This window comes from Ovis aries, chromosome 19, assembly GCF_016772045.2.
Source record: "Ovis aries strain OAR_USU_Benz2616 breed Rambouillet chromosome 19, ARS-UI_Ramb_v3.0, whole genome shotgun sequence".
Lineage (NCBI taxonomy): Eukaryota > Metazoa > Chordata > Mammalia > Artiodactyla > Bovidae > Ovis > Ovis aries.
Genome location: NC_056072.1, coordinates 13,077,542 through 13,102,086, shown reverse-complemented (window position 1 = coordinate 13,102,086; position 24,545 = coordinate 13,077,542). Strand labels below are relative to the sequence as shown.

Here is a 24,545-nt window from a genome sequence, read left to right as displayed (position 1 = left end):
CATCAAACAGAAAGAGACCAGTGTTTTCCATTGTCATTTAATGAGAGAATTCTCTTCTCTTGGGGATTTACTTTGCTCTTTTTATATGGGTGAAACGGAGGAAGGAAAGGGCCACGCCACAGAAAGCATCTCTGACTGTGGTATGAAGCAAAGTGTTCTGACTCCGGCCTTAGGCAGTTTGGCGCCACCTGCTGGCCAACAGCAACACTAACAGGCCCACTGCCTCCTCTCCTCGGGAGAAACGAATGGGCTTTCCTCCTCTCCCACCACAGACGCTGAGAGTAGGGGACAAACGGGGAGTGTATTTGGAGAGTTGTGGGCAGGGCCCCCAGGCAGCTGAGGCTGGCCTCGGGACTCATCTGTACCTGGGATCCGAGATTACTTCTGGCGCCACACCTTGACTGAGTGACTTAATTTCCTGAGAAGCAGAAACCTAATCTTGGCTCTAGCTCCCCAGGTGGTGCAGTGGTCAAGAATCCACCTGCCAGTGTAGGAGACGCGAATTTGATCTTTGCGTTGGGAGGATCCCCTGGATAAGGGAATGGCAGCCCACCCCAGTATTCTTGCCTGGAAGATACCATGGACAGAGGAGCCTGGTGGGCTGCAGTCCACGGGGTTGCAAAGAGTTGAATACAACTAAGTGAGCAATTAAGTGCACGCGCGCGCGCACACACACACACACACGCACACACACACACACAGAGTTTTGCTCTGCGCACAGTAAACGTATACTAAGTGGGAGCTTTAAAAAGCCGTTTGAGAATAACAGAGGAGAATAGCAAACACCAGCTGCAGGTGATATCTGGGTGAAAAAACAGCATCATGACTAGGGTTTGGGGAGAGGACAGTGCACTCTGTAGCCTCACCCAGAAGGATGGCTAACAGTCTGAGAAAAGAGGGCTGAGGACGGGCCCAGTATCCCCATAATCACAGGCCAGCCTGGGGCCCACAGCCCTCAGATACTGCACATCTGCACTCTGCTGGAGAGGGTGTTGCAGCCAGCTCTGGCCCAGAAAGAGTCGTAGGAAGCCTCTTTTACTTCTCCTCATGAGACCCTGAGGCTGATCCAGGAGGAAGAGGCATTTGCCGAACAAATACAGAGCCTTTCAAGCTGTGCGCCAAGGGTCACAACCTGACTCCTCTTTGATTACAGAAGAGAGTGCCACGGGCCTCCAGGCCTGCTGTTCTATGCAGCAGTCACAGGTTAATGCAGCCCAGGCGTGGAGGAGCTCTCCTCCTCTTACTGACCGGATAAGATTCTGTGTGCACTCAGTTTCCCCCTCTTATTGACTGGATAAGATTCTGTGTGCAATGAGTTCAAACAGGCCATGGCCTGTGGTTTGAAACCCCGTTCCTCAAGCTGGGCTGAGAGCCCTGCTGCTTTAATACTGTGTTATATGACACTATATTGCAACATCTGATTTTCTGCTGGTGTCCCCACTAGACTGCAAGCAACTGAAGGTAGTTAAAGGACAGTTAATGGTGATAGCTCCTGGCACAGTAACTGGTATAGAACTGGGAATCAGTGAATGTTTACTGTGGAGCGAATGACTTGACGTAGGCTCCGGGGTAGGTTTTTGGAAGCACCTGTTGATGGCGATGATCTTACTAACTTCTTGGATGACACTGGGGAGCAAGGGAAACAAAGAAGAAGCCCACTGTCATCCTCACTTATATCAGGGAGGGTGAGGTCTTACTTGGAGGAGAGCCAGGCTAACACTCATCAGGTGGTTTTTTGGCCCAGCGTCAGTTCCGTCATTCCGAGGGCATGGCAAGCACTGATCCTGTCTCTAGTGCCCTGAACTGCTCTGATACTTGACAACAACAAAGGTTTTCTTGGGGTTGGGTATTCAGGGAGCCATCTATAATTTTGGGAAATCCCTGACAGATGATGAGGGGCGGTCACAGAGGAGAGATCAAGGCTGACAGTCTGTTGACAGGTGAAGTTAGTAAAAATGAAGCAAAAAAATCCTTCCGTGTCAAACTGCCATCTATTCAGGGGGATACACCCTTCTTTTTAAAATCTGGCTGTGCCGTGTCTTAGTTGGGGCACGTAGGATCTAAATCCCTGGCCAGCGATTGAACCCATGTACCCTGCACTGGGAGCGTGGAGTCTTAGCCACTGGACGACCAGGGAGGTCCCAGTGGGACATACCTTTGATATGCCTCCCACCTTGGACTGGCAAGACCCCCCGCCCCTCTTCCGCGTAATCACACAGATTTTCCTGTCTCTGCTCCAGTCATATTCCAACTTGTCATCTTTTCCATGGACTGTGAGCGCCTTGAAGGTGGCCTTCTGGGTGTGACCCTCAGTCCCACGTTTGTGACCGGATTTGTAGGATTATAACACGGTTTGAAGAATAGCAAGAAGAGATAAGAAAGCCTTCCTCAGCGATCAATGCAAAGAAATAGAGGAAAACAACAGAATGGGAAAGACTAGAGATCTCTTGAAGAAAAGTAGAGATACCAAGGGACTATGTCATGCAAAGATGGGCTCGATAAAGGACAGAAATGGTATGGACCTAACAGAAGCAGAAGATATTAAGAAGAAGTGGCAAGAATACACAGAAGAACTGTACAAAAAAAATCTTCACGACCCAGATAATCATGATGGTGTGATCACTCACCTAGAGCCAGACATCCTGGAATGTGAAGTCAAGTGGGCCTAAGAAAGCATTACTACAAACAAAGCTAGTGGAGGTGATGGAATTCCAGTGGAGCTGTTTCAGATCCTGAAAGATGATGCTGTGAAAGTGCTGCACTCAATATGCCAGCAAATTTGGAAAACTCAGCAGTGGCCACAGGACTGGAAAAGGTCCGTTTTCATTCCAATCCCAAAGAAAGGTAATGCCAAAGAATGCTCAAACTACTGCACAATTCCACTCATCTCACACCCTAGTAAAGTAATGCTCAGAATTCTCCAAGTCAGGCTTCAACAATATGTGAACCATGAACTTCCAGATGTTCAAGCTGGTTTTAGAAAAGGCAGAGGAACCAGAGATCAAATTGCCAACATCCACTGGATCATGGAAAAAGCAAGAGAGTTCCAGAAAACATCTATTTCTGCTTTATTGACTATGCCAAAGCCTTTGACTGTGTGGATCACAATAAACTGTGGAAAATTCTGAGCGAGATGGGAATACCAGACCACCTGACCTGCCTCTTGAGAAACCTATATGCAGGTCAGGAAGCAAATTTGAGTGAACTCCGGGAGTTTGTGATGGACAGGGAGGTCTGGCGTGCTGCAATTCATGGGGTTGCAGAGTCAGACACGACTGAGCGACTGAACTGAACTGAACTGAACACGGTCTGACTCTAAGGAGCTGATGGCCTGTTGCCAGGTGCAGTATTCCTGCAGCCTCCCCTGAGCTGTTTTCTACACCGTGGCCTCTATTTTCCTATCTTCAAACTTCACACTATAAATCACAACATACATGTTTAAAAGAGAGAGGAAATGATAGCATTTCATTTTGCAGTGGCTCAAACAATGTTTTATTTCTGTATGTGTGTGTCTGTAAGAGGTGGCGGGGTTCCACTTCTATAGGACAAAAATGCTCCCTTACTTATAAAAGCCAAGATCAAAACAGGAAAAGTCTTTCTCTGGTCCCAAGAGGGAAGATGAGATCTATGTTTTTCATGAGTTAAGGATGCCAGGCTTTCATAATCTATTTCAGGCAAGCCACTGTTTCACACTAGGGGGAAAAAACTACACCCTGACAGTCACGAAAATCCCTAGAGAGCTGCCTCCAGCACATCTCAGGACACTGCTGGTCTGCTGTCTCCAGCCAGGGTGGAAAAGCCCCAGTTTTGAGACCTAGACCCAGTTTTGCCACAAGTTCATTGCAATAAACATATGGCCCAGAAGATGGCGCCACCACGACACTTTTACTTGCCAGTTGGTTCAACCTCCTTGCTCTTAGATGAAAGTGATGGGATCACTCAGTTAATTTATTTGCTCTGTTATCCTGGCTGGGCACTCTGTGCCCATCCTTTCACTCCCACTCACGGCGTCTGTTTTCCTTCCTCTTGCCCACCCTAGGGTCCATGGAAGAAACAAGGCTGGTGATGTCAGCAAGGGCCAGCCTGAGTTATAGTGTCTGCATGGTGGGTGGAGTCCACAGGTCCAGGAGTGTTATCATGACAGCAAGCCCTTGCAAAGATGGACTGAGAATTTCAAATGGGCCCCACCTCTTAACGCTTGGGGCATGAAAGTGTAGTATGTTGGGCAAGGGGTCCATGCCAGCTCCTCCTCCTGGGCGTCCCTGGTGGCTCAGAAGGTAAATAATTCGCCTGCAGTGCTGGAGACTTGGGTTTGATCCCTGGATCGGGAAGATCCCCTGGAGGAGGAAATGGCAACCCACTCCTGTATTCTTACCTGGAGAATTCCATGGACAGAGGAGCCCGGTGGGCTACAGTCCATGGGGTCACACAGAGTTGGACACGACTGAGCGATAACACTTTCACTTTCATTCTAAGCCTCAGGGATCAGTGCGATGCCAAGCACACAGAGTGCACTCAGTAAGTATCAGTCACAATAGCAGCATTTATTAAGCTCTGCCACTGAGCCAGGACAACTCCATTCCCTCACTCTGTCTGACTGGGGACACACGAGTGACCTGCGGCAGCTTGGACCAACTTGCCCACACAAATGGTCGGTGAGGGGCAGAGGCAGGGCTTGACCTTGGGTCTGTCTGGCTCCAGGGTGATGCTCTGCTCTGCCCTCTTGGTGCTGCACCTGACACCCTTTCCTGAAAGCCTGGGGACAACGCACTCCTGGCTAACAAGCCTCAACCCAGCAGGACGTGCCATCCAATCCAGCTGGTTCTGAAGCTTTAGACAAAACTCATGGGGTGATTATGAGTTACTTTTGTTAAAGCTTCCTCTGCAGTCACTGGTCCCCCGTGTGGGCAGCAGCATCCTGCCTTCCTTATGTCTCTTGCGATGGTATATGGTTGCTATGACTGCAGTGATTATCATCATTACCAACAGGGCAGACTCCCTGGGGCTTCAAATAGTCTCTGTTTTCAAGGAGCCCATATCAGGGATGAACAGAGAGTGAAAGTTTTTAGTATCAAGGGTTTGTGGGCAAAGGGGTCAACGACAGTGTTCAAATGAATAACAGCTGAGACATAGCTTTGCTTTGTATTTCTGGGGTCAGGCACATCCATTAAATTCAATCCAATAATTATAACAGTAATGAAAAATCTTCAGGTCTATACTATAGTCATTTAAAGGACAGAGCAAAATGTAAGGGGGGAAAATGACAAAACCACAAAGAGAAATGGGTGAAGAAAATAGAAAAGGATGGAGAAGAGACAGAGAAAGTCAGACAGAGACACAGCTCAGTCGCTGGGCACACCGCATGCCCAGCCTCTGCCCTCTTCATTGTTATCGTTAGGGTCACCATATGAATACAGACGCGCGCCCAAGGAGACAGGCGCTAAATGAATGATAACCCCTGCCCTGGTGCCTGTTAGGATATTGCATCTTTAGGCTTTGAAAATCAAGACTGCACTGACCCCCTTCCCAGCGGAGAGCCACACAATCAGAGAGGAAATTAAAAAGAGGGACGATCACACTGAATTTTCTTTCAAGAGAACAGATAAGAAGTCCTGTCTGACTGGAGATGGATTAAGTTTGGGTTTTGCAGTTAAGCCTGAGGACGGAGTCCTACAGTGTTACGGGGTTCTGCATAGTTACCCCCGGAGCCAGAGTATCCACATCTGTGGAGGACTGAGGACACAGGAGGGAGCACTGCCAGGAAGCCAGGGGCTCAGGAGGCCAGTGGCTCAGGTGGAAGCACTGCCAGGAGGCCAGGGGCTCAGGAGGCCTGGGGCTCAGGAGGCCTGAGGACACAGGAGGGAGCACTACCAGGAGGCCAGTGGTTCAGGTGGGAGCACTGCCAGGAGGCCAGTGGTTCAGGTGGGAGCACTGCCAGGAGGCCAGTGGCTCAGGGCCCTCCGTGTCTGCAGCTCAGGGTCCCTCCTCAAGATGCCACAAAAGGGTCATCCTTCAGCCCCCAGCCTCTGCCCACCGGCCCCCCCCCCCCCCCCCCCCCACACACACACCATCCCCACTGCTGCAGATGGCATGATCTCATTCTCCTTTATCCTGCCTTTCCAGTTTTAAGTTGCCTCTGTGTGTTGCCCGGTCCTCTCCCCCATGCTATGACTTGGGTCCCTGCAGCTGACGGAACACAAGTCCTGCCAGCCAGCCCTGCTCCTTTTCTTGCTGAATCTCCACACCCAGGACCCAGCCTCTATCCTCTACCCAACATGCGCCCTCGCTGGGGAAGGAGGAACACACACCAAAGGACTTTACGGGCTCAGTGACCCTCCCCAGCCGCAACAGGCCCGGACCCTTGGGTCACTGGACAGACGCTGTGCTCCGTGACTGGGGAGAAGGAACAAAAAGGTCTGCCCACATTCCGATGCCCCATCCACGGGCCGCTGTGGCCTCAGAAGGCAGCGGTCACTCTCTCACAGTGCTCGGTTTCCCTACAGCAAGTACTCAGGTTATGAGAACACACACGGCCCTAGGAAAGCCATTCTTTCCACGGGACTCAGTGCAGCTCTTTTCAGAATGAACTGTAAAAAGCTTGCTGACAGTGTTATTTTTCCTAAACTGGTCTCTGTGTAAAAACCCACCTCCATGTGTAAGAGAACAGGCCTCCTGGCCCCCACCCCTTGCTGCCTGGCGGGCACATGTGCTGACTACAGATGTTAGGCGTGGCGGCCCCGTTTCTACAGGGAGAATGGTTCTGAGCCTCACACAGCAGGGTCCCTGTAGGGGTAGGCCGGGGCGGCATAGGGGCTCACCCAGAAGGTGGCGGAAGCTTGGGGGCCCCGCGGGGCGGCTGTGGTCCCCGTGTCAGCTGCCTCTGCACCGCAGCTCTGGGGCTGCGGCCACTCCGGCTCGTCTTCCACGCGCTGCTCACTTTTGCTCTTCTGTTTCCTTATGATCTGGGGAGGAGGCAGGTGACAAAGGGGACACATTATTGGAGAGACTTCCAGCGCTATGTGGTGTAACGGGGATCATCTTTGGGAAATTTTTAGCCACGGAAAAGCTTAGCTTCAACGGAATACCAGCCAGTTTCAGACCCACCTTGTGATAAAACAGCACAACCAAAGCTTTGAACATTCTACAGCACTTTACAGTTTGGAAGCAGTCCTCTTATGATGCTGGCAGCCTTTTCTGTTAAGGGCCTACTGTGTGCCAGTCTCTGTGCTCGACACCATGTAGTACAAGGCCTTCCCTGGTGGCTCAGATGGTAAAGAATCTGCCTGCAGTGCAGGAGGGCAGGTTCAGTCCCTGGGTCAGGAAGATCCGCTGGAGAGGGAAATAGAAACCCACTCCAATGTTCTTGCCTAGAGAGTTCCATGGACAGAGGAGACTGGCAGGCTGCAGTCCATGGGGTCGCTTGACGTCATATATGCTCTGTGTTTGACACCATATATGCTTTACATCATTTAATTGTCAGAAGAACTCTAAGAGCTACCTACTATGCTGCTGCTGCTGCTAAATCACTTCAGTCGTGTCCGACTCTGTGCGACCCCCACAGATGGCAGCCCACTAGGCTCCCCCGTCCCTGGGATTCTCCAGGCAAGAACACTGGAGTGGGTTGCCATTTCCTTCTCCAATGCATGAAAGTGAAAAGTGAAAGTGAAGTCGCTCAGTCATGTCTGACTCTTAGCGACCCCATGGACTGCAGCCTACCAGGCTCCTCCGTCCATGGGATTTTCCAGGCAAGAGTACTGGAGTGGGGTGCCACCGCCTTCTCCGAACCTACTATAGTTCCCCCTAATTTACAGATGCAGTTTATCTCAGAGGTCATCAGTTAAGGACACACAGCTCATCAACAGTGGAGCTGGATCTCAAGCCCAGAGTCTCCGGCTGTACACCCTGACTTTAGGAAGAGTCTGAAAGCCCTAAGGTGGGGGCAGATACCACGTGTCATGAAGGAAGGCTTCAGTTTGTCTGCACCGCTTGCTATGCTGGGCACGGCCACTTGGGTTTAATAAGTCCATTTGTACAGAGATCTCTGGGCCAGGTTCCTGGCTCCTCACCCCTCAATCCCTAGCTCAATCCCTAAGGGCAAGCAAGTTCACACTGCTTATTTGTCTCAGTGCAATGCAACCCCCCTGCCTTAGCCCCAAAGTACAATGGCAAGAGTGAGAAGGAACAAGACAAATGGTGCCCAAGACAGCAGCGGTACCCTCCGCGGCTCTTCCGCCCACCGAAGGCCCTGGTCTGGACCAGCGTGGCCCGTTGCAGCCGTGTGGTTGCCAGGGCGCACCTACCTTCTGCAGGATGGTTGTGGCCAGCTCCTCAGTCAGCTCTTCCTTGTGGTCCCGCAGGTAACTGGCCTCATTCTGCTTGTCCTGCAGAGGGAAGAAGAGAAGGTTGTGAGCTGTGGGTGTGTTGGGGGGACTTGGCAATCGATTTCTTGGGAGTCCTGACCGCAAATGCAGGGGGAGGATGGGCTCAGTTCAAGGATGGTTACATGACGATGGCGTCCCCACAAGCTGCGCTTTCTCTCGGCAGCCAGGACACCACCCACACCACCTTCCAGACAGACACTGTGGGGGGTGGGGGCATACCAGGCTGTCCCCATAGGCTTCTGCTTTGGAGATGGCTTCCTCGATGGCCTCTTCAGCCACCCGTAGGGCGACAGCCAATGTGTCCATCATGCTGTGTCCTGGACAGGAAACAGAGCAGAGACCACTTCTAAAAGGCAAGGACAAGTGAAAGGTCCTTGTGTCAAAGTCATGAGCTGACTAGCACGAGGCTAGGCCATAGTCCTCTTGTGCCCTGGCACTAAGGACAGCTCCAAACACACAAAGAGGCTTAAAGACGACGGACAAAGGGATTAACACAGCAGTTCTTCACCTACCTTCTCCGATGAAGATTATGCTTTGTTTTGTGCATGTACTGTATCATTTGTAATGATAGGCAGGAAAACTGAAATCTTATAAGGGCGGTGCTCATGGTTTAATGCAAATACAAAATCCACAAAAGAATTTTTTAGATTCTAAGCCCATACTAGCAATAGCGTTGGCCCACCTTGCCCAGCTCGACCACCTGCTGGGCCACAGACCAAGCATCTCGGTTTAACAACGTAGTGTTGCAGATGAACAGCGAGGGGACTCAGCCACACGCAGACCATCCAGGCTGCCACATAACACTGTTAGAGCTGAGACTCGAATTCAGGACTCTCCGTCTCCAAATCCCGTGATTTTTAACCGCAAAAGTGAGATAAATACAAACTAACATGATTTTTAAAAATAAAGCTATCATATATCTAGTGAATGTATTTTTTGCATATGGCAACAGACAGGAGGAAGTGTCCTTACACCAAAGGACTTCCCCAGGGGACAGAATTCTCTCTGGAGTCAAGTTCTTGGAAGCGTTCTGCTTCCTGGAGGTACTAGATTTTTACCTCTTACTTGAAAGTGAGAATTTCTATCATTCCTCTTAGTTCACCCCAGAAGCCCAACTCACACCAGGCATAAGATCAGAGGTCTGCAGGGGCTGGTTGCCTACGTCTCCTCTTCCCCTTCTCAACCTCCTGTTTCCATCTATAATCTGCTAGTCAGGCATTATTGAACACGTGCAAATCTCCTGAAAGCTGCCTCGGATGCTTTGTAGAATGAGATAAGGTGTAAATATATCAATTCATTAGTTAATCAGTCCCTAAGCTGGATCATGGAAAAAGCAAGAGAGTTCCAGAAAAGATCTATTTCTGCTTTATTGACTATGCCAAAGCCTTTGACTGTGTGGATCACAATAAACTGTGGAAAATTCTGAGAGAGATGGGAATACCAGACCACCTGACCTGCCTCTTGAGAAATCTGTATGCAGGTCAGGAAGCAACAGTTAGAACTGGACATGGAACAACAGACTGGTTCCAAATAGGAAAAGGAGTACGCCAAGGCTGTGTATTGTCACCCTGCTTATTTAACTTCTATGCAGAGTACATCATGAGAAATGCTGGACTGGAAGAAACACAAGCTGGAATCAAGATTGCTGGGAGAAATATCAATAACCTCAGATATGCAGATGACACCACCCTTATGGCAGAAAGTGAAGAGGAACTAATAAGCCTCTTGATGAAAGTGAAAGAGGAGAGTGAAAAAGTTGGCTTAAAGCTCAACATTCAGAAAACGAAGATCATGGCATCCGGTCCCATCACTCCATGGGAAATAGATGGGGAAACAGTGGAAACAGTGTCAGACTTTATTTTGGGGGGCTCCAAAATCACTGCAGATGGTGACTGCAGCCATGAAATTAAAAGACGCTTACTCCTTGGAAGAAAAGTTATGACCAACCTAGACAGTATATTCAAAAGCAGAGACATTACTTTGCCAACTAAGGTCCGTCTAGTCAAGGCTATGGTTTTTCCTGTGGTCATGTATGGATGTGAGAGTTGGGCTGTGAAGAAGACTGAGCGCTGAAGAATTGATGCTTTTGAACTGTGGTGTTGGAGAAGACTCTTGACAGTCCCTTGGACTGCAAGGAGATCCAAACAGTCCATTCTGAAGGAGATCAGCCCTGGGATTTCTTTGGAAGGAATGATGCTAAAGCTGAAACTCTAGTACTTTGGCCACCTCATTTGAGGAGTTGACTCATTGGAAAAGACCCTGATGCTGGGAGGGATTGTGGGCAGGAGGAGAAGGGGACGACCGAGGATGAGATGGCTGGATGGCATCACTGACTCAATGGATGGGAGTCTGAGTGAACTCCGGGAGTTGGTGATGGACAGGGAGGCCTGGCGTGCTGCGATTCATGGGGTCGCAAAGAGTCAGACATGACTGAGCGACTGAAATGAACTGAACTGAACTGAAATTAAAATACTTAATTCAAGCTTCTTAGGCTCCTGAAGACACACATGTGGACAGAAAGTGGCATTTGGCAAACATAATAAATCTCCCAAACCAACCCGAACATATATGCTATGCATACTAAGTCACTTCAGTCGTGTCCAACTTTTTGCGACCCCATAGACTATAGCCCGCCAGGCTCCTCTGTCCGTGGGATTCTCCAGGCAAGAGTACTGGAGTGGGTTGCCGTTCCCTTAAACTCCTGGGCATCTTCCTGACCCAGGGATCGAACCAGCATCTCTTATGTCTCCTGGGTTAGCAGGCAGGTTCTTAACCACTAGCACCACCTGGGAAGCCCAAACCAATCCAGTTAAAGTCAAAGCCGTCTAGCCAGGCAGCTGATGAGGACATTGCAAGCTGGCTGTGAGTCCTGACAGAGACACGCCTAGGGTTCAGCACCCCTCAAGTGTGGTTGAGTGAGGATGCGGTTTCCCCAGTGTTTCTATCAGAAGAGTATTAAAGTTAAGTTGTCACCACACTCAGGGCTCCCTGGAGACAGACACCATATCTCCCATCTCTCTTCTTTAAGATACCAGGCAATGCATTTTTCACAGAAGTGGTGCCCTACAAATTCTTGTTGATTCAAAGTGCACCATGACCTCCCCAGCTCTAGGCTCGGAGGGCCCCAGTGATGCCCCAGTAAACACCAGCTGAGTCCACACTCTCCGATCAGACACATATGTAAGAGCTAAGAAGGGCGTGGAGATCCTATAATGGGGACAGTCACCAGCTTCCATAGAGCCCTGGAAGGAAGGAGCGTGGAGATGTTAGGCTCTGGAGGCCACATTTAAGATTTTGGCAAGAGGTGGAGTGGAGCACTGAAGATGCTTGGTCCGAAAGTGAAGGTTTGCGTCAGTTTCAGAGATAAGTGGTGGGGTGTGGAGGGAGGGTAAGAGGGCAGAGGGAGGGTAAGAGGGCAGAGGCAGAGTGGCCGAAGTTTAGAGGACCAGTTAGGCCGAGGGATGGTTACTTCTGTGTGTCAACTTGGTAAAGCTATAGCTGCTGCTGCTGCTAAGTCGCTTCAGTCGTGTCTGACTCTGCAACCCCACAGACGGCAGGCCACCAGACTCCCCCGTCCCTGGGATTCTCCAGGCAAGAACACTGGAGTGGGATGCCATTTACACCAGCTGTTTAATCAAACACTAACCCAGGTGTTGCTATGACGATTTCTGTAGGTGTGGTTCACATTGTGGTCACAGTAGTTGACTTTAGGTAAAGGATATCACCCTTGAAAATATCAGTAGGCCCCATCCCATCACTTGGAAGGCCTTAAGAGCAAAAACAGAGGCTTCCCAGAGAAGAAATCCTGCCTTAAGACTTGAGGATTAACTCCTAATACAGTTTCTGGGCTGCTGACCTATTCTATAGATTTGGGGCTTGCCAGGCCCCACAACTGTGTGACCCAAGTCCTTGAAATGAGCGTCTTTGTATGTGTGCGTGTGTGGTACGTATTCATATCCTATTGGTTCTGTTACTCTGGAGAACCCTGGCTGATTTAAATGGTCACTGAAATTAATATTTATATACGAATGTTGAGGGCAGGAAGGGGCTCAGGCCCTAGACCTTGGAACAGAAAGAAAAGAACAGGATTGCAAACAGAACTTGGGTGACTGGGTGGAAGTGGGGACAGGGATTGAGGGAAAGGTTAAGTCTTGATGGTGGACTTAACTGGCTGAGGAGCTTGATTAGGATACGCTGAGGGTCTACAGCTATTCAGGATCCCTGGAGGAGTTACAGCTCCTGATGGTCAAGCATCAGAACTCTGAGTCTAGAACTCGGGCTGAAGTGAGAGTTAGGCATTCAGACAGAGGTGCGCCACGGTCACGTGTCAACCCAGGGAGAAGATTCAAGCAGGAAGGATGAGAGAGGACCAGACTTTCATGAGAAGGTGCTCAGGGAGAGAATAGGGTGAGAGCAGAAGCTGTGAGGGGCACACCACAGAACCAGGGGGACTAGGAGGCACCGGTTCCCAACACCCAGCACTTCTGGGAAGCGGCTGCAGTGTTGGAGGAGGTTTTATTTGTAATTAGAAGTTGGTGTTGCTTTTAATCTCTGTTCTAAGGGAACGATTATATTGGTATAAAAAGTTAAAGTCAATCCATAAATGGTACATTCTTTCTAAGAATATTTCAATATGAATCACACAAGTGAGTTTGTTGATTGTTATATTCTAACTCCAGAAAAACACACACTCTAAAAGTGAAGTGAAGGTTGCTCAGTCATGTCCAACTCTTTGCAACCCCCACAGACTGTAGCCAGCCAACCTCTTCTGTTCATGGAATTCTCCAGGCAAGAATATTGGGGTGGGTTGCCACTCCCTTTTTGATGGGATCTTCCCGACCCAGGGCCTGAACTCAGGTCTCTTGCATTGCAGGCAGATTCTTTACTGTCTGGGCCACCGGGGAAGCCAGAAACACACACTAGTTGATCATTAAGTATCTTGAGGCTGGTAGGGAATGCACTTCTCTAGGTTACATCTTAGATATATTCAACTATTTGATGATGGATTCACACGGATGGCAATAAAAGAAGACCCAGGGAGATGCTCACACACAATAACAGAGTTCCATCAGTGGTCCCAATGCAATGAGGGACCTGACGATCTGAAGGCGTTTCCAGTCCTCCAACCTCCCATTAGGCGTAAACCCATGAGCAGCCTTACCTTCTGACTGCCTATAAAATGTCGAGTCACTGCCTGAAACACTTCCTTCGTTCTCCAGGTTTGCCTCAAAAAAGTTTCCTCCTGAGAGAGAAAGAGAGAGAGGATATGAGATTACCCAAGGTGTCCAGTGGGCCTGGAGCACTGTGCCACTGCATCGGCAGACCACCACCACCCACTGTGATTGCTTGCCTCGCAGATAGGCTTAGGGAATCCCTGGGTTTTTAGGCAATACATTTAGGAAATTACTGGGTTCCACAATAAGCTATAGATTTTGACCAGTCACATTTTTTTCTTCCTCATATTAATTCCTCATGTAGCATCGCTTCCACCCCCCAACTTTCTTCCAGAGCCTTCTTTGGAGGCAGTGTGGAATCAGACATGGAACGAAAGATTGAAGTCTGAGAGATACGAGGTCATTTCCTGGATCTGCAAGGGGCTAGTTGCGTAACCTTGATCAAGTTACTTAACCACTCAAACACTTGGTCTCCTTACTAGAAAAACTGTGATAATGACAGAATTCTCCTCGTGATGCGTGAGGAGACACTGAATGCCTGGTCTTTAGCTACTGTCCATGGCATCAATCCACACGGTTGCCTTTAGCCAGTGAGTTAACTCTCATTAGCAGTCAGGGGAAAGAAACCCAGAGCAAAACAAAGTAAGCCTCAGCATTTGCTCTTTTAAGGCCCACTGCCTCTTCTCTGGTCTTCTGTCTGTTGAATGCACACTCTAGTGTCTTAGTTCCAGGCTGGAAAGTGCAGTTGGCTAAGCCCTTTTTCAGTTGGGGATTTACCATCTGTATTCACATATTAACTCATCAAATGAGACGTTTGAAGGTGTGAGGTCTGTGTCATGGCTCTTTCCTTTTAAAATTACTGTATTGTATCCCCAGTGCCCTCGACAGCATGGAGATAGCAGGAGCTCAAAAAAAATTCTTGAATTGGATGCTGGAGGAAAACACTGATAGAAGCAAGAGAATAAATGTGTGTCTACATGTCTTAGCTCACAAGGGGGAAATGCTATTGATTCCAAGTCAAACTAAGCAGTGGATCTTTGATACGAATAATACAGCCTGTGCTTCCCTGGACGGGCTGCACGGGGCTCTGGTGTGGGAACTCTGAGGGTGACTGGCATAGGTTCCAGCCGCGGGGGCAGTGGGACGTGATCTCTGTGGGACAGGGCATTAGTGTGTGGCCTGCCAGTGACTCTGTCCGACCACGCACCATTGTCTGTGTTTGTGTTTTTTGACCAGCCTTTCAAAAGAGCCGAAGTCACTTATTCTAGCTCTGTGACCACAGGAAGTGACTTTATCTTCCCGTGTCTCTATCTCCTCATTCATAAAATAAGCCTTTAGGACAAGTCACCACCTCAGTTCTCAGACTACACAGCGAAGTGCAGATATCTCACTTTGGCTTGGCTGTATCCAGCGTCCATCCATTCATCAAGCAAATGTTCCATGGGGACCTACCCAGCGTTCATTCATTCATCAAGCAAATGTTCCATGGGGACCCAGGAGATGCTTGTCCCTGGGCTGGATGTTAGCGTGACTGGTGAGCAAAGCCAGAAAACTTCGCTGCCCTGACCAGTAGCGCATGAGAATTCAATAACCAAAGATTTATATAAACAGACATAAAGCTATAGATATGTTGAATGCTATGACTGGGTGGTTCACACAATAGGGCAAGTGTTCAGCAGGGAAGACTGACCGGTCAAAGGGGTGTGAGGGGGGGAGGAGCTCCAGGGCAGAGCAAACAGCTCGTATGGGGACAGGCGGTGGGGACAGCAGGGTGCACCTGAAGAGCTGAAGCAGAGGCTGTGTGGCAGGCTGGGTGAGATGGGCTAGGGGCAGACCATGCAGGTCATGGTGCCAACATCAGTGTTCTGATCTTTGTCCCAACTAGAAGCCACTTGAAGCCAGTAAAGGCTGCAGAGGGATGATCTGGTCAGGTGTATGCTTGTAAAGGTGCACGCCGGCTGCTGTGTGAGGACTGCTTGGAAGCGGGAGAGGGTGGGTGTCTAGAGAGGAAGTGGGGAGTGCAGCCCGTGCTATGGAGTGTCCCTGTGATGAGAAAGAGGGTGGCAGGGCAGAAGCAGAGGAGAATGTGCCGTCCAGGAAGGGCGTAGGAGACAGGAGAGAATGGCGTGATCTCAGATCAACAGGGAGGAACCAGTTAAGAGAGAGGCTGAAAGGCAAGATGGAAGGGCTGAGTGACCTTGAGCCCTTCGTGGAAAGTGACAGAGACTAGATGTGGAGGTGTACTGGTACACGGTCTGCCCCGTGAAGGAGGTGGCGAGGCTGTGTCCTGAGACAACACGGAGGGCGGTGGGGAGTGTGAGGAAGGGGGCGATCTGAGAACATCCTTGGGAAACTGCGCCGACCAGGACAGGCTCTGGGTTTGCATTATCATAAACTTTCTCGCACAATGACTCTCCCTGGGTCCCTTTACATTCATAGGTGGGAGCGTCTGTGTATCGTTTAGAATGATGGGATTTTTCCAAGGGCACAAAGCGACTGAACTGTTCTGGAACCTGAACTCAGCAGCCAGACACCAAGTCAGAGCTTTCATGAGCTGGAGGAACCTCCGACTCCACACAGCTCAGTGTTTTTAAGAGTCAGTGTTTGTCTGTCAAATCCCTGGTAAAGGATGTCATAGACCCTTCCCAGAATCATATCAAAAATAGATATATCATACTAATAAATAGAAGTAGGATTTGTTTTCCCCATTTTATCTAAAACTAAATAAACGAGCTTCCCTGGTGGCTCAGTGGTAAAGAATCTGCCTGCCCGTGCAGGAGACGCAGGAGACATGGGTTTGATTCCTGGATCAAGAAGATCCTCTGGAGGAGGAAATAGCAACCCACTCCAGTATTCTTGCCTGGGAAATTCCACAGACAGAAGAGCGTGGTGAGCTATAGTCCATGGGGCCGCAAAAGAGTCAGACACAACTTAGCAACTAAACTACAACAACTCAGTAAACATATATGTTTATCAAATTGTCTAGGGATTGAGTATATTCATAAGGGCTACTTTCATCTTACAATAGGTGTTTTTGTTTTTTTCCCCCTTTTGGTTGCACAGCATGCAGGATCTTAGGCATGGATGATCTCCTTGGCAGTGAGAGTATGCACTGGGGAACTCTCAAGAATAAATGTTAAAGATATCATGCTGAGGGACCTCCCTGGCGGCCCAGTGGGTTAGACTGTCTTCCAATGCAGGGGGTGCGGGTTTGATCCCTGTTTGGGGAGCTAAGACCTCGCATGCCTCATGGCCAAAAAACCAAAACATTACAACAGAAACAGTATTTTAACAAATTCAATAAAGACTTTAAAAATGGTTCACATGAAAATAAAACTTTAGAAAAAGTCATGCTCAATCTATCAGGTAAATCACATTGAGCATGCATTCCCATTGGACATTATATTTTTTATAAATCTATTTACTTATTTCTCTGACTTCTCTACTGCAAAGTTGGCTCTGAGACGGCCAGGTTTTGCCCATCTTGTCACCCCCAGGTTTTTAACCAGGCACTCACTAAATGTTTACTGGACTTCCCTTTAGGTCCGATGATTAAGACTCCATGCTTTCAATGTAGAAGACACAGGTTTCATCCCTGGTCAGAGAACTAGGTCCCACATGCCTTGCGGCCTTCTAAAAATGTTTACTGAAGGTATGAATACATCTAGGATTTATCTGATAAAACAAATGGGTCATCATTTAGGCCTAATCTGGTCACCAGGGCTTGGGACAGTTGGTCATGCAAGGGTGCATGTGATGGGTGATCTGCAAGATTCTGTGAACTCAATGAATTTTCAATGGACTGATTGCTTTTATGGCAAACTATACTGGTCCATGCAGTGGAGCCGTTCCATAGATAAAAGGAATTTTCTGCTGAGAGTCCTGGAACAGAGCACCGGTCTTACACCCTGTAGATTATGTTTTGACAGTCAATATTCTAGAGACCCTCAGGTGGAGCTGCAGATGGAACCATCTTATTCAGAACCTCCAACTGAGGTTCTCAAGGCTTGGCTGCATCTTAAAATAACCTGGAGAGCTTTTTAAAAAGTATCTGTACTGGGCCCACCTCCAGAGATTTGGAAGTAATTGGCTGGGGGTGGAAAATGACTCTGGTGCTGCCAGTTTCTTTTTCAGTTCCCGAGGTGATTCTAAAGTGTAGTCAGGCTTGAGGATGGCAGATGACGAGCACATTAAGGTGTTGGGTGGTAGGTAGGAGCTGATGCTGATGACTCCACAGTCATCTAATATAACCAGGAAGCCACTCACACACTGGGAGATTTCTCCAAACTTGAGGTATATGCAACTCAATTTTCTAGGTGGTAGGTAGAACCAACCTCACCGTTTTATGATCACGACTTTACAGATTTGAGTACCATCTCGTAAACTATCTCCTGCCTGCTTGTCTTCTTATTGATCAGAAGGAGATCTTAGTTTAAATGGAGATACAGATCAAATCAAAGTAACTGATTCCAGTACTTCTATGAAATGTCCTGGTACCTACAAAGTGCTTTTAAGCCTGAATTGTGCAATACTGAGGACCTAAAAGGTATCAGCCACTGGACCACACTTTTGAAACACAGAGATAAAGGAAGCTATAGCCTCTGCCAGGTCCAGCAGGAGAGCAGCTTTGTAAACCATCCCCGAATGCAATGTGGTAAGTGGGGTGATTAAGGCCCAGATGAAAGAAGTGGCGAATCACAGAGGCTTCAGGACCTAAACTTGCTTCAATAGTGGCAGAGTTATTCCCAGCAAATGATTTGCCTTTGAAAATAACACTTGAACATTTCAAAGCCTCTGGCTGGCCCACTTGGAATTCGCGTCCCCCAGCTCCATCTGTGGGGCCCAAGGGAGAAGCAGGACAAGATCGCAATTGTGCTCTGTTTATAGGATTCTCCAAATGTGTTGGCTCCACCCCTCCTGCTCATTTTGCACGAAGCAGTAGAGAACACCCTTGAGATTTGAATGTGGTGACATGTAAGACAGAACACGAAGCAGAACTGAGGATGAACAAGAAAGAAAAATGGGATGCAAATGATGAGCCAGTGCAACTCTGGAACTTTCTTGACATATCTCTTTGGGCTGAAACCCTACTGTTAACATGATTACTTTTAAGCTTCGTTTCTTTTCTTTTGGTCTTTGTTCCTTGAGAAATGTTTTTAGAAAAATCAGCAAAGAGAAGATGAAAAATAATATGTGGAAGTCTTCAGCCCTGCTCTCTCAGCTACAGGCTTCCTGAGTGGTTTGAACGACACAGTAACAGCTACCACAAAGGCCCTAATGATTCTCCGTGTTTAATGCTTCCACTCTATTTCCCGCTCATCTCAGTGGCTGGCATATTTTTAGATAAGACACAACCAAAGTCTTTATTGACAGCACAGCAATGTAAAATAACGATGATGAAAAAGCTCCAAATGAGATGGTATTTTTCTTCCCTCTTTCTCACAGATAAAAAGCGTTTACCTGTGTCAGCAAAGTTATGGAAAAATCTGCTTCAAGACAGAAAAAACAGCCTTCTGTGGGGAAGACATGCTGTTCATATTCTGATAACCATTTCTTTCCACTGGCTGGTCTATTAGGAGTAAATAAATCCTATCTGTCTGTTTATCCTATTTATCCTTCCTTCCAAGGTGTTCCTCCTTCCTGGGAGGAAGCTGAGACTTTTCTGACTGTCCCATGACATCAAATTCTGGGTCTGGTTGGTACAAAATTTTGGGGTAGGATGGAAGCGGGCGGGGCACATATCCTCTGCTAGGGAACAGACCTAGTCTACATGACCAAACAAAGATGACTTTCCAGTGTTTTAATCTTTAGGGGAAAATGGTCAGGGATCTTTCATTCCTAGGGATTTGGAATGAAAATGTCCACAGTGTGCAGAAACACTTCGGTCCTCCCAGCTGCTCACATAGCCAGCCCAGTGGAGATGCCAGAATCACAGGACTTAAAACTTAGAAATTATGGGACTTCTCAGGTGGTCCAGTGATTAAGAATCAGCCTTCCAAACCATCACAATACTGTAAAGTAGCCTCCAATTAAAATTAACTAATTAATTAAAAAAAGAATCCACCTTCCAGTGCAGGGTACATGGGTTCAATACCTGGCTGGGGAATGAACACCATGTGCCTGAACTATGCGTCCATGTGCTCCGGAGCGCGAGGGCTGAGAGCATGCCACAACCAAGACCGACTCAGTCAAACAAATACATTTTTTTTTTTATAGTAAATGAATATTTTTTAAAAACTTAGAATCTTTGGTATATGCCCTTGTATTTCCGCTCCTTATTAGAGTCAGGTATTTAAGCCACTTTCTGTGTCCCAAGTGAGTAGGTCATAGTGTATGGGGCCTCCAAGCCAGGCCTCCTTCTATCCCACCAGCCCCCCAAGGACCCCTAGGATGGCAGGCAGCCAGCATACCCACGATGTCAAAGCAGACTCCGCTCTCCAGCCGGTGTTTCCTGTACAAGTTCTTCAAGACCTTGGCGCTGCCAAAGCGTTTGAAGCGACTCTTCACGTTATTGTAGAACCATTCCAGAGACTGGGTCCTGAGAACCCTGAGGATAACACAGAAAATCAGAATTAAAGGAGAGAATTAGGAAACAAGGAATTGCAAAAGCTGCCACAATACTTTGCAAGCTCCTTCCGTCAAGACAGAGCTTTTTTCTCTGCTCCATGGATCTGGGCTGGCCCAGTGACTTGCTCTGACCACAGAGACTGGTGGAAGTGATGCTGTGCAAGTCCAGAGCCTGCCAGCTTCCTCTCTTGCTGCTCCTGGACCGCCCTGCAACTCACTGCCATGTGAACAAGCCCAAAATAGCCCTTGGGATGACGAGAGACACTCGGCCTGATCACCCTTCTTGCCCCAGCCAATAGCCTGGACAGGAGAGCGAGGCCACTGACTACCAGCTGACTGGAGATGCATGAGTGAGTCTAAGTAAGACAAGCAGGAGAACCGTGCGTCTGAGTCCATCCGAACAGCAAGCTGATAAATACTTGCTATTTGAAGCCACTGGCTGACACATCTGTTTAGTAGCTAGCAGGCTTTATATTTGGTATTCTTACTGCATTAACAACATTTCTAGTTCAGCTTGGGAAGATAAAAGAGCGCAAGTGAGACCCTGGGCTCTATGGCAAAATTCTGCAGCCTCTTACTCATTCAGCCTGAAGCACCGCGGGAAAGAGGTTTCCTGGTCAGAGCTATCACACTTGGTATAAAAAGCTGACGCGATTCTTCTCTTTATTGCCTGACGAGAACAAGTTGCTGAACCCCTCCCATTTTAAGAATAGCTTTTGTTATTTTTCTTATTATGAATGGAAATAATGCATAAACTCATTTTAAAAGCTCAGAGAAGCAAGATGAATATAAATGCTTCTAATTCAGTGGAGGAACAAGCACTGTTTAGCTGCCCTTCTTCCCCAGATGCCAGTGAAATGTGAGAAGATGTCCAAAGGGAAAGAGATTTGTAGAAATGAAGAGTGGAGCATGGAGGAGAATCAGAGATTCTGACAGATTTCTGGAAAGTTCTAAGTGAGCGATAGCATAAAGGGAACAGAGAATGTTGTCCTGCATAACAGTCAGAAGGACTGGGACTCACAGACCGCGAGGTCAGATTTAATGTTGATTGGTGAATACTCATTGGTACAAAAGAATGGAATCTGCACAATATGGCCTGCCAGTACAGGAGACATAAGAGACGCGAGTTCGATCCCTGGGTCAGGAAGATCCCCTGGAGGAGGGCATGGCGACCCACTCCAGTATTCTTGCTTGGGGAATCCCATGGACAGAGGAGCCCGGCAGACTACAGTTTATATGGTCACAAAGCGTCAGACAAGACTGAGTGACTGAACCCACATGCACACAGCAGTATGGGTGGCCTGGGAGGGCACCATGCTGAGGGAAACGAGTCAGACAGAGAAAGACAAATGCTGTATGGTATCACTTACAGGTGGAAGCAAAAAAAAAGACAATCAACTAGTGAATAAAACTAAAAAGAAGCTAGCTGACTCAGAGAAAAAACAAAGTTGGTTGGTGCAGAGAGCAGGACTGGATGATGAGACAGCTCTCACAAAGCTAGTCTAGTCGCTGTGTTGATGGTGAGGGCTCTGGGCCTCCATCCTTGTTCCCAGACTGACACTTGGTCCAAAGACGCTTGGCTCTAGTCAAAAATGGAAAGCGGTTCTCTAATAAAACGGAACAATCTGCTTGAGGGGGTTACCACCTGGCAGTAAAGCCCTCCTTGTTCAGCACTGGGGGAGCCCCACCTGCCGGCCTTCCAGACACCATGCATGTACCCCAGAGCCAAGCCTGCCAGCTCCACAAACTCGGAGCTCTCTGCACCAATGTCCCCTCCTTGGGAGGCCCTCCCAGACCCCCCTAAAAACCACCACCACCGTGTCAACACGTCTATCCTCTTCCTCCCATTTTCTCTCCCCAAATTTCTAGGGTGCGTCTCTGTACCTGATGTTTGAAGGTGAAGTCGCTCAGTCGTGTCCGACTCTTTGCGACCCTGTGGACTGTAGCCTACCGGGCTCCTCCGTCCATGGGATTCTCCAGGCAAGAATACTGGAGTGGGTTGCCATTCCAGGGGATCTTCCTGACCCAGGGATTGAACCCAGGTCTCCCGCATTGGAGGCAGATGCTTTAACCTCTGAGCCACCAGGGATAATTATTATTTATAAGACAATCAGTATATTAATATGCTAATTAATAATTATAAAATTGTTCATTATCTATTTTCTATTTCCAGCAGAACATACGCTCATGGAAAATGGGCTTTTTTCCCACTGCAGAGTACATAATAGACACTCAATAAAATCCTGTGACGGAGGGACAGTTTCAAATCTATTTTTCCACTTAATATTCCTGATGGACTTTAATGTTATTGAAGAGTCTTCCCCACAGCATTTTTAGTAGCCCCAGAATTCACCACAGTATGAACATAGCAGGTTTTAAGTCACTAGTCTCTTGTCTCTAGACATTGAATTTGCCCGTTTCATTTGCTATCAACAGCAATTCTGTGATGCATATGTTGGCAGCTAAATGATCAACATATCTACAGTTGTGGGTTCTCGAAGTAGAATTGCTGGGTTCAAACATGTCGGTCTTTCAGAAAGCTTGTACCAATGTCACTCTTCATCTGCAGTGTGAGATTCTGAAGTCTTCAAATTGGGGTGAGGTGTGAACCCCAAGAAACCCCCGAAGGAGTGGCCAGTTTTTCCATGGAAAAGCCCATGTCTGAACCCCAAGTAAAGCACAGGAAGCAAGACAAAAGGGCAGAGAACAAGCATCATCGCCTCCACTCTGGCTTGGTAGACAAGATAGCAAACAGAGGCTCGTCTTCCCTGAGGGAGGGAGGCAGCTGTAAATGGCAGAATGTACCAAAGGTGTCATCCTTTTACATAAAACTGCACTATATCATCAGTATCATTACTATTAACAAAATGAACACCATTATGTGAGAGCTTGCTCTATGTTGGGCACCGTGCCAAAAACTTCCCTTGAATCACTATGAAATCTTCATGGGCGCTATTGGCCCAGACCCTGACATTTATTGCCCATTGGTTATAAGCAAATTACTTAATCCCCTAAGCCTCATGGGATCCTTCAGCTCCACCATCTCCCACCTCTCCCTACTCCAGTCAGTAACTTCTTGCCTGTTTGCTGGATGCCAGCCCCTGACTGCCAGCTGTTGTCCTGTACTACTGTACTTTTCAAGGTGGTTGTTGTCATTCAGTTGTGTTTGACTCTTTGTGACCCCATGGACTGCAGTGTGCCAGGCTTCCCTGTCCTTCACTATCTCCCAGAGTTTGCACAAACTCATGTCCGTTGAGTTGGCGATGCCCTATATGGTAATACTAACAATACTTTCTGTGCTTATTTTTTTAAATGCATTATTTGTATTAAAAGTAGTTTTTTTCTTTTTTGATTAAAAATGTATTTGGCTGCATTGGGACTTAGTTGCAGCAAGTGAGGTCTTCATCGCATCCTGGAAGATCTCTCATTGCAGTGCATAGACTCTCTAGTTGTGGTGCACAGGCTCAGTGGTTGTGGCATGCAGGCTTTGTTGCTTCATGGCACATGGGATCTTAGTCCCCAGACCAGGGATCAAACCTGAGTGCCCTGCATTGCAAGGCAGATTCTTAACCATTGGCCCAGCAGGGAAGTCCCTTGTGTGAAAAGTATTATAAACCTATTACAGTACAGTACTATTAGAGCCAATTGTGTTAGCTGTACCTAGGCTAACTTTGTTGGAGCAAACTGGACTTACGATCACACTCTCAGAATGGAACTTGTTCTTACATAGGGGATTTACTGTACTTCAAGTGCATCATAGGATGAGCTCTCCGTTCCCTGGTTATACCAAAACTGTATAGCATTTAGAAACACTTTGATGAGACAGAAACTGGAATGCCTCTGCTTGCTTGCTCAAGTCAGAGAGGGCAATCAGGGCACTGCCTGGGCTGCTGGAAGGTGGGAGGATGAGAGGTACTGAATCCTTAGAGAATGACCAGCAAACCTACAGCCTCATTTGGAGACGAGAAAGCTTTTCCATAGAACCGATGCATTTTAGATTATGTTTTGACTTCGAGTTAATGTGGAGAGCTTCTCTGGAAGCCCCAGGGAATGCTCAGTCATGATTACCTTCATTTGCTATTACTGCTTTTATTTCACTTATTTTAAAATTCACGGCTCAGAGGAAACTCACAGGATACGCACGGTTCATGGGGCAGAGGCATGGGGAGAAGGCTGTGGGGACACCCACACCCAGGATGGACCGGCTGAGTGCTGCAGGGTCCCAGCCCACTCTCACATCTCCAGCTGCCTCCTGAACAGAGGCAGCTTCAGGCAAGCGCAGATGAGAAGGGAAGAGCCCGGTGTCAGGTCCCACTGGGACAAGACGCGTCTGTGCACGAGTTCCTTCATGTGTCCACTCACTTGTTCTTTCATTCCTCACTGCTTATGAGTGCTCTGCGTGCAGGCACGAGGCTGCCATATG

The 24,545-nt window shown here is 48.1% G+C and overlaps 1 protein-coding gene across 3 annotated transcripts in view; it reads right to left on the bottom strand.

Annotated features, from left to right (window-relative positions):
- The window catches only part of MYRIP (myosin VIIA and Rab interacting protein), a 218,161-nt gene that overhangs the window by 58,237 nt on the left and 135,379 nt on the right, over nt 1-24,545 (bottom strand). For all 3 annotated transcript variants that reach the window (XM_027958035.2, XM_042236531.2, XM_060402094.1), the window contains exons 4-8: nt 19,966-20,102; nt 13,543-13,623; nt 8,601-8,698; nt 8,301-8,381; nt 6,819-6,962 (exon numbers count right to left, since the gene is read on the bottom strand). In XM_027958035.2, the coding sequence (XP_027813836.2) occupies nt 6,819-6,962; nt 8,301-8,381; nt 8,601-8,698; nt 13,543-13,623; nt 19,966-20,102 (541 nt within the window). The remainder of the gene's footprint in view (nt 1-6,818; nt 6,963-8,300; nt 8,382-8,600; nt 8,699-13,542; nt 13,624-19,965; nt 20,103-24,545) is intronic.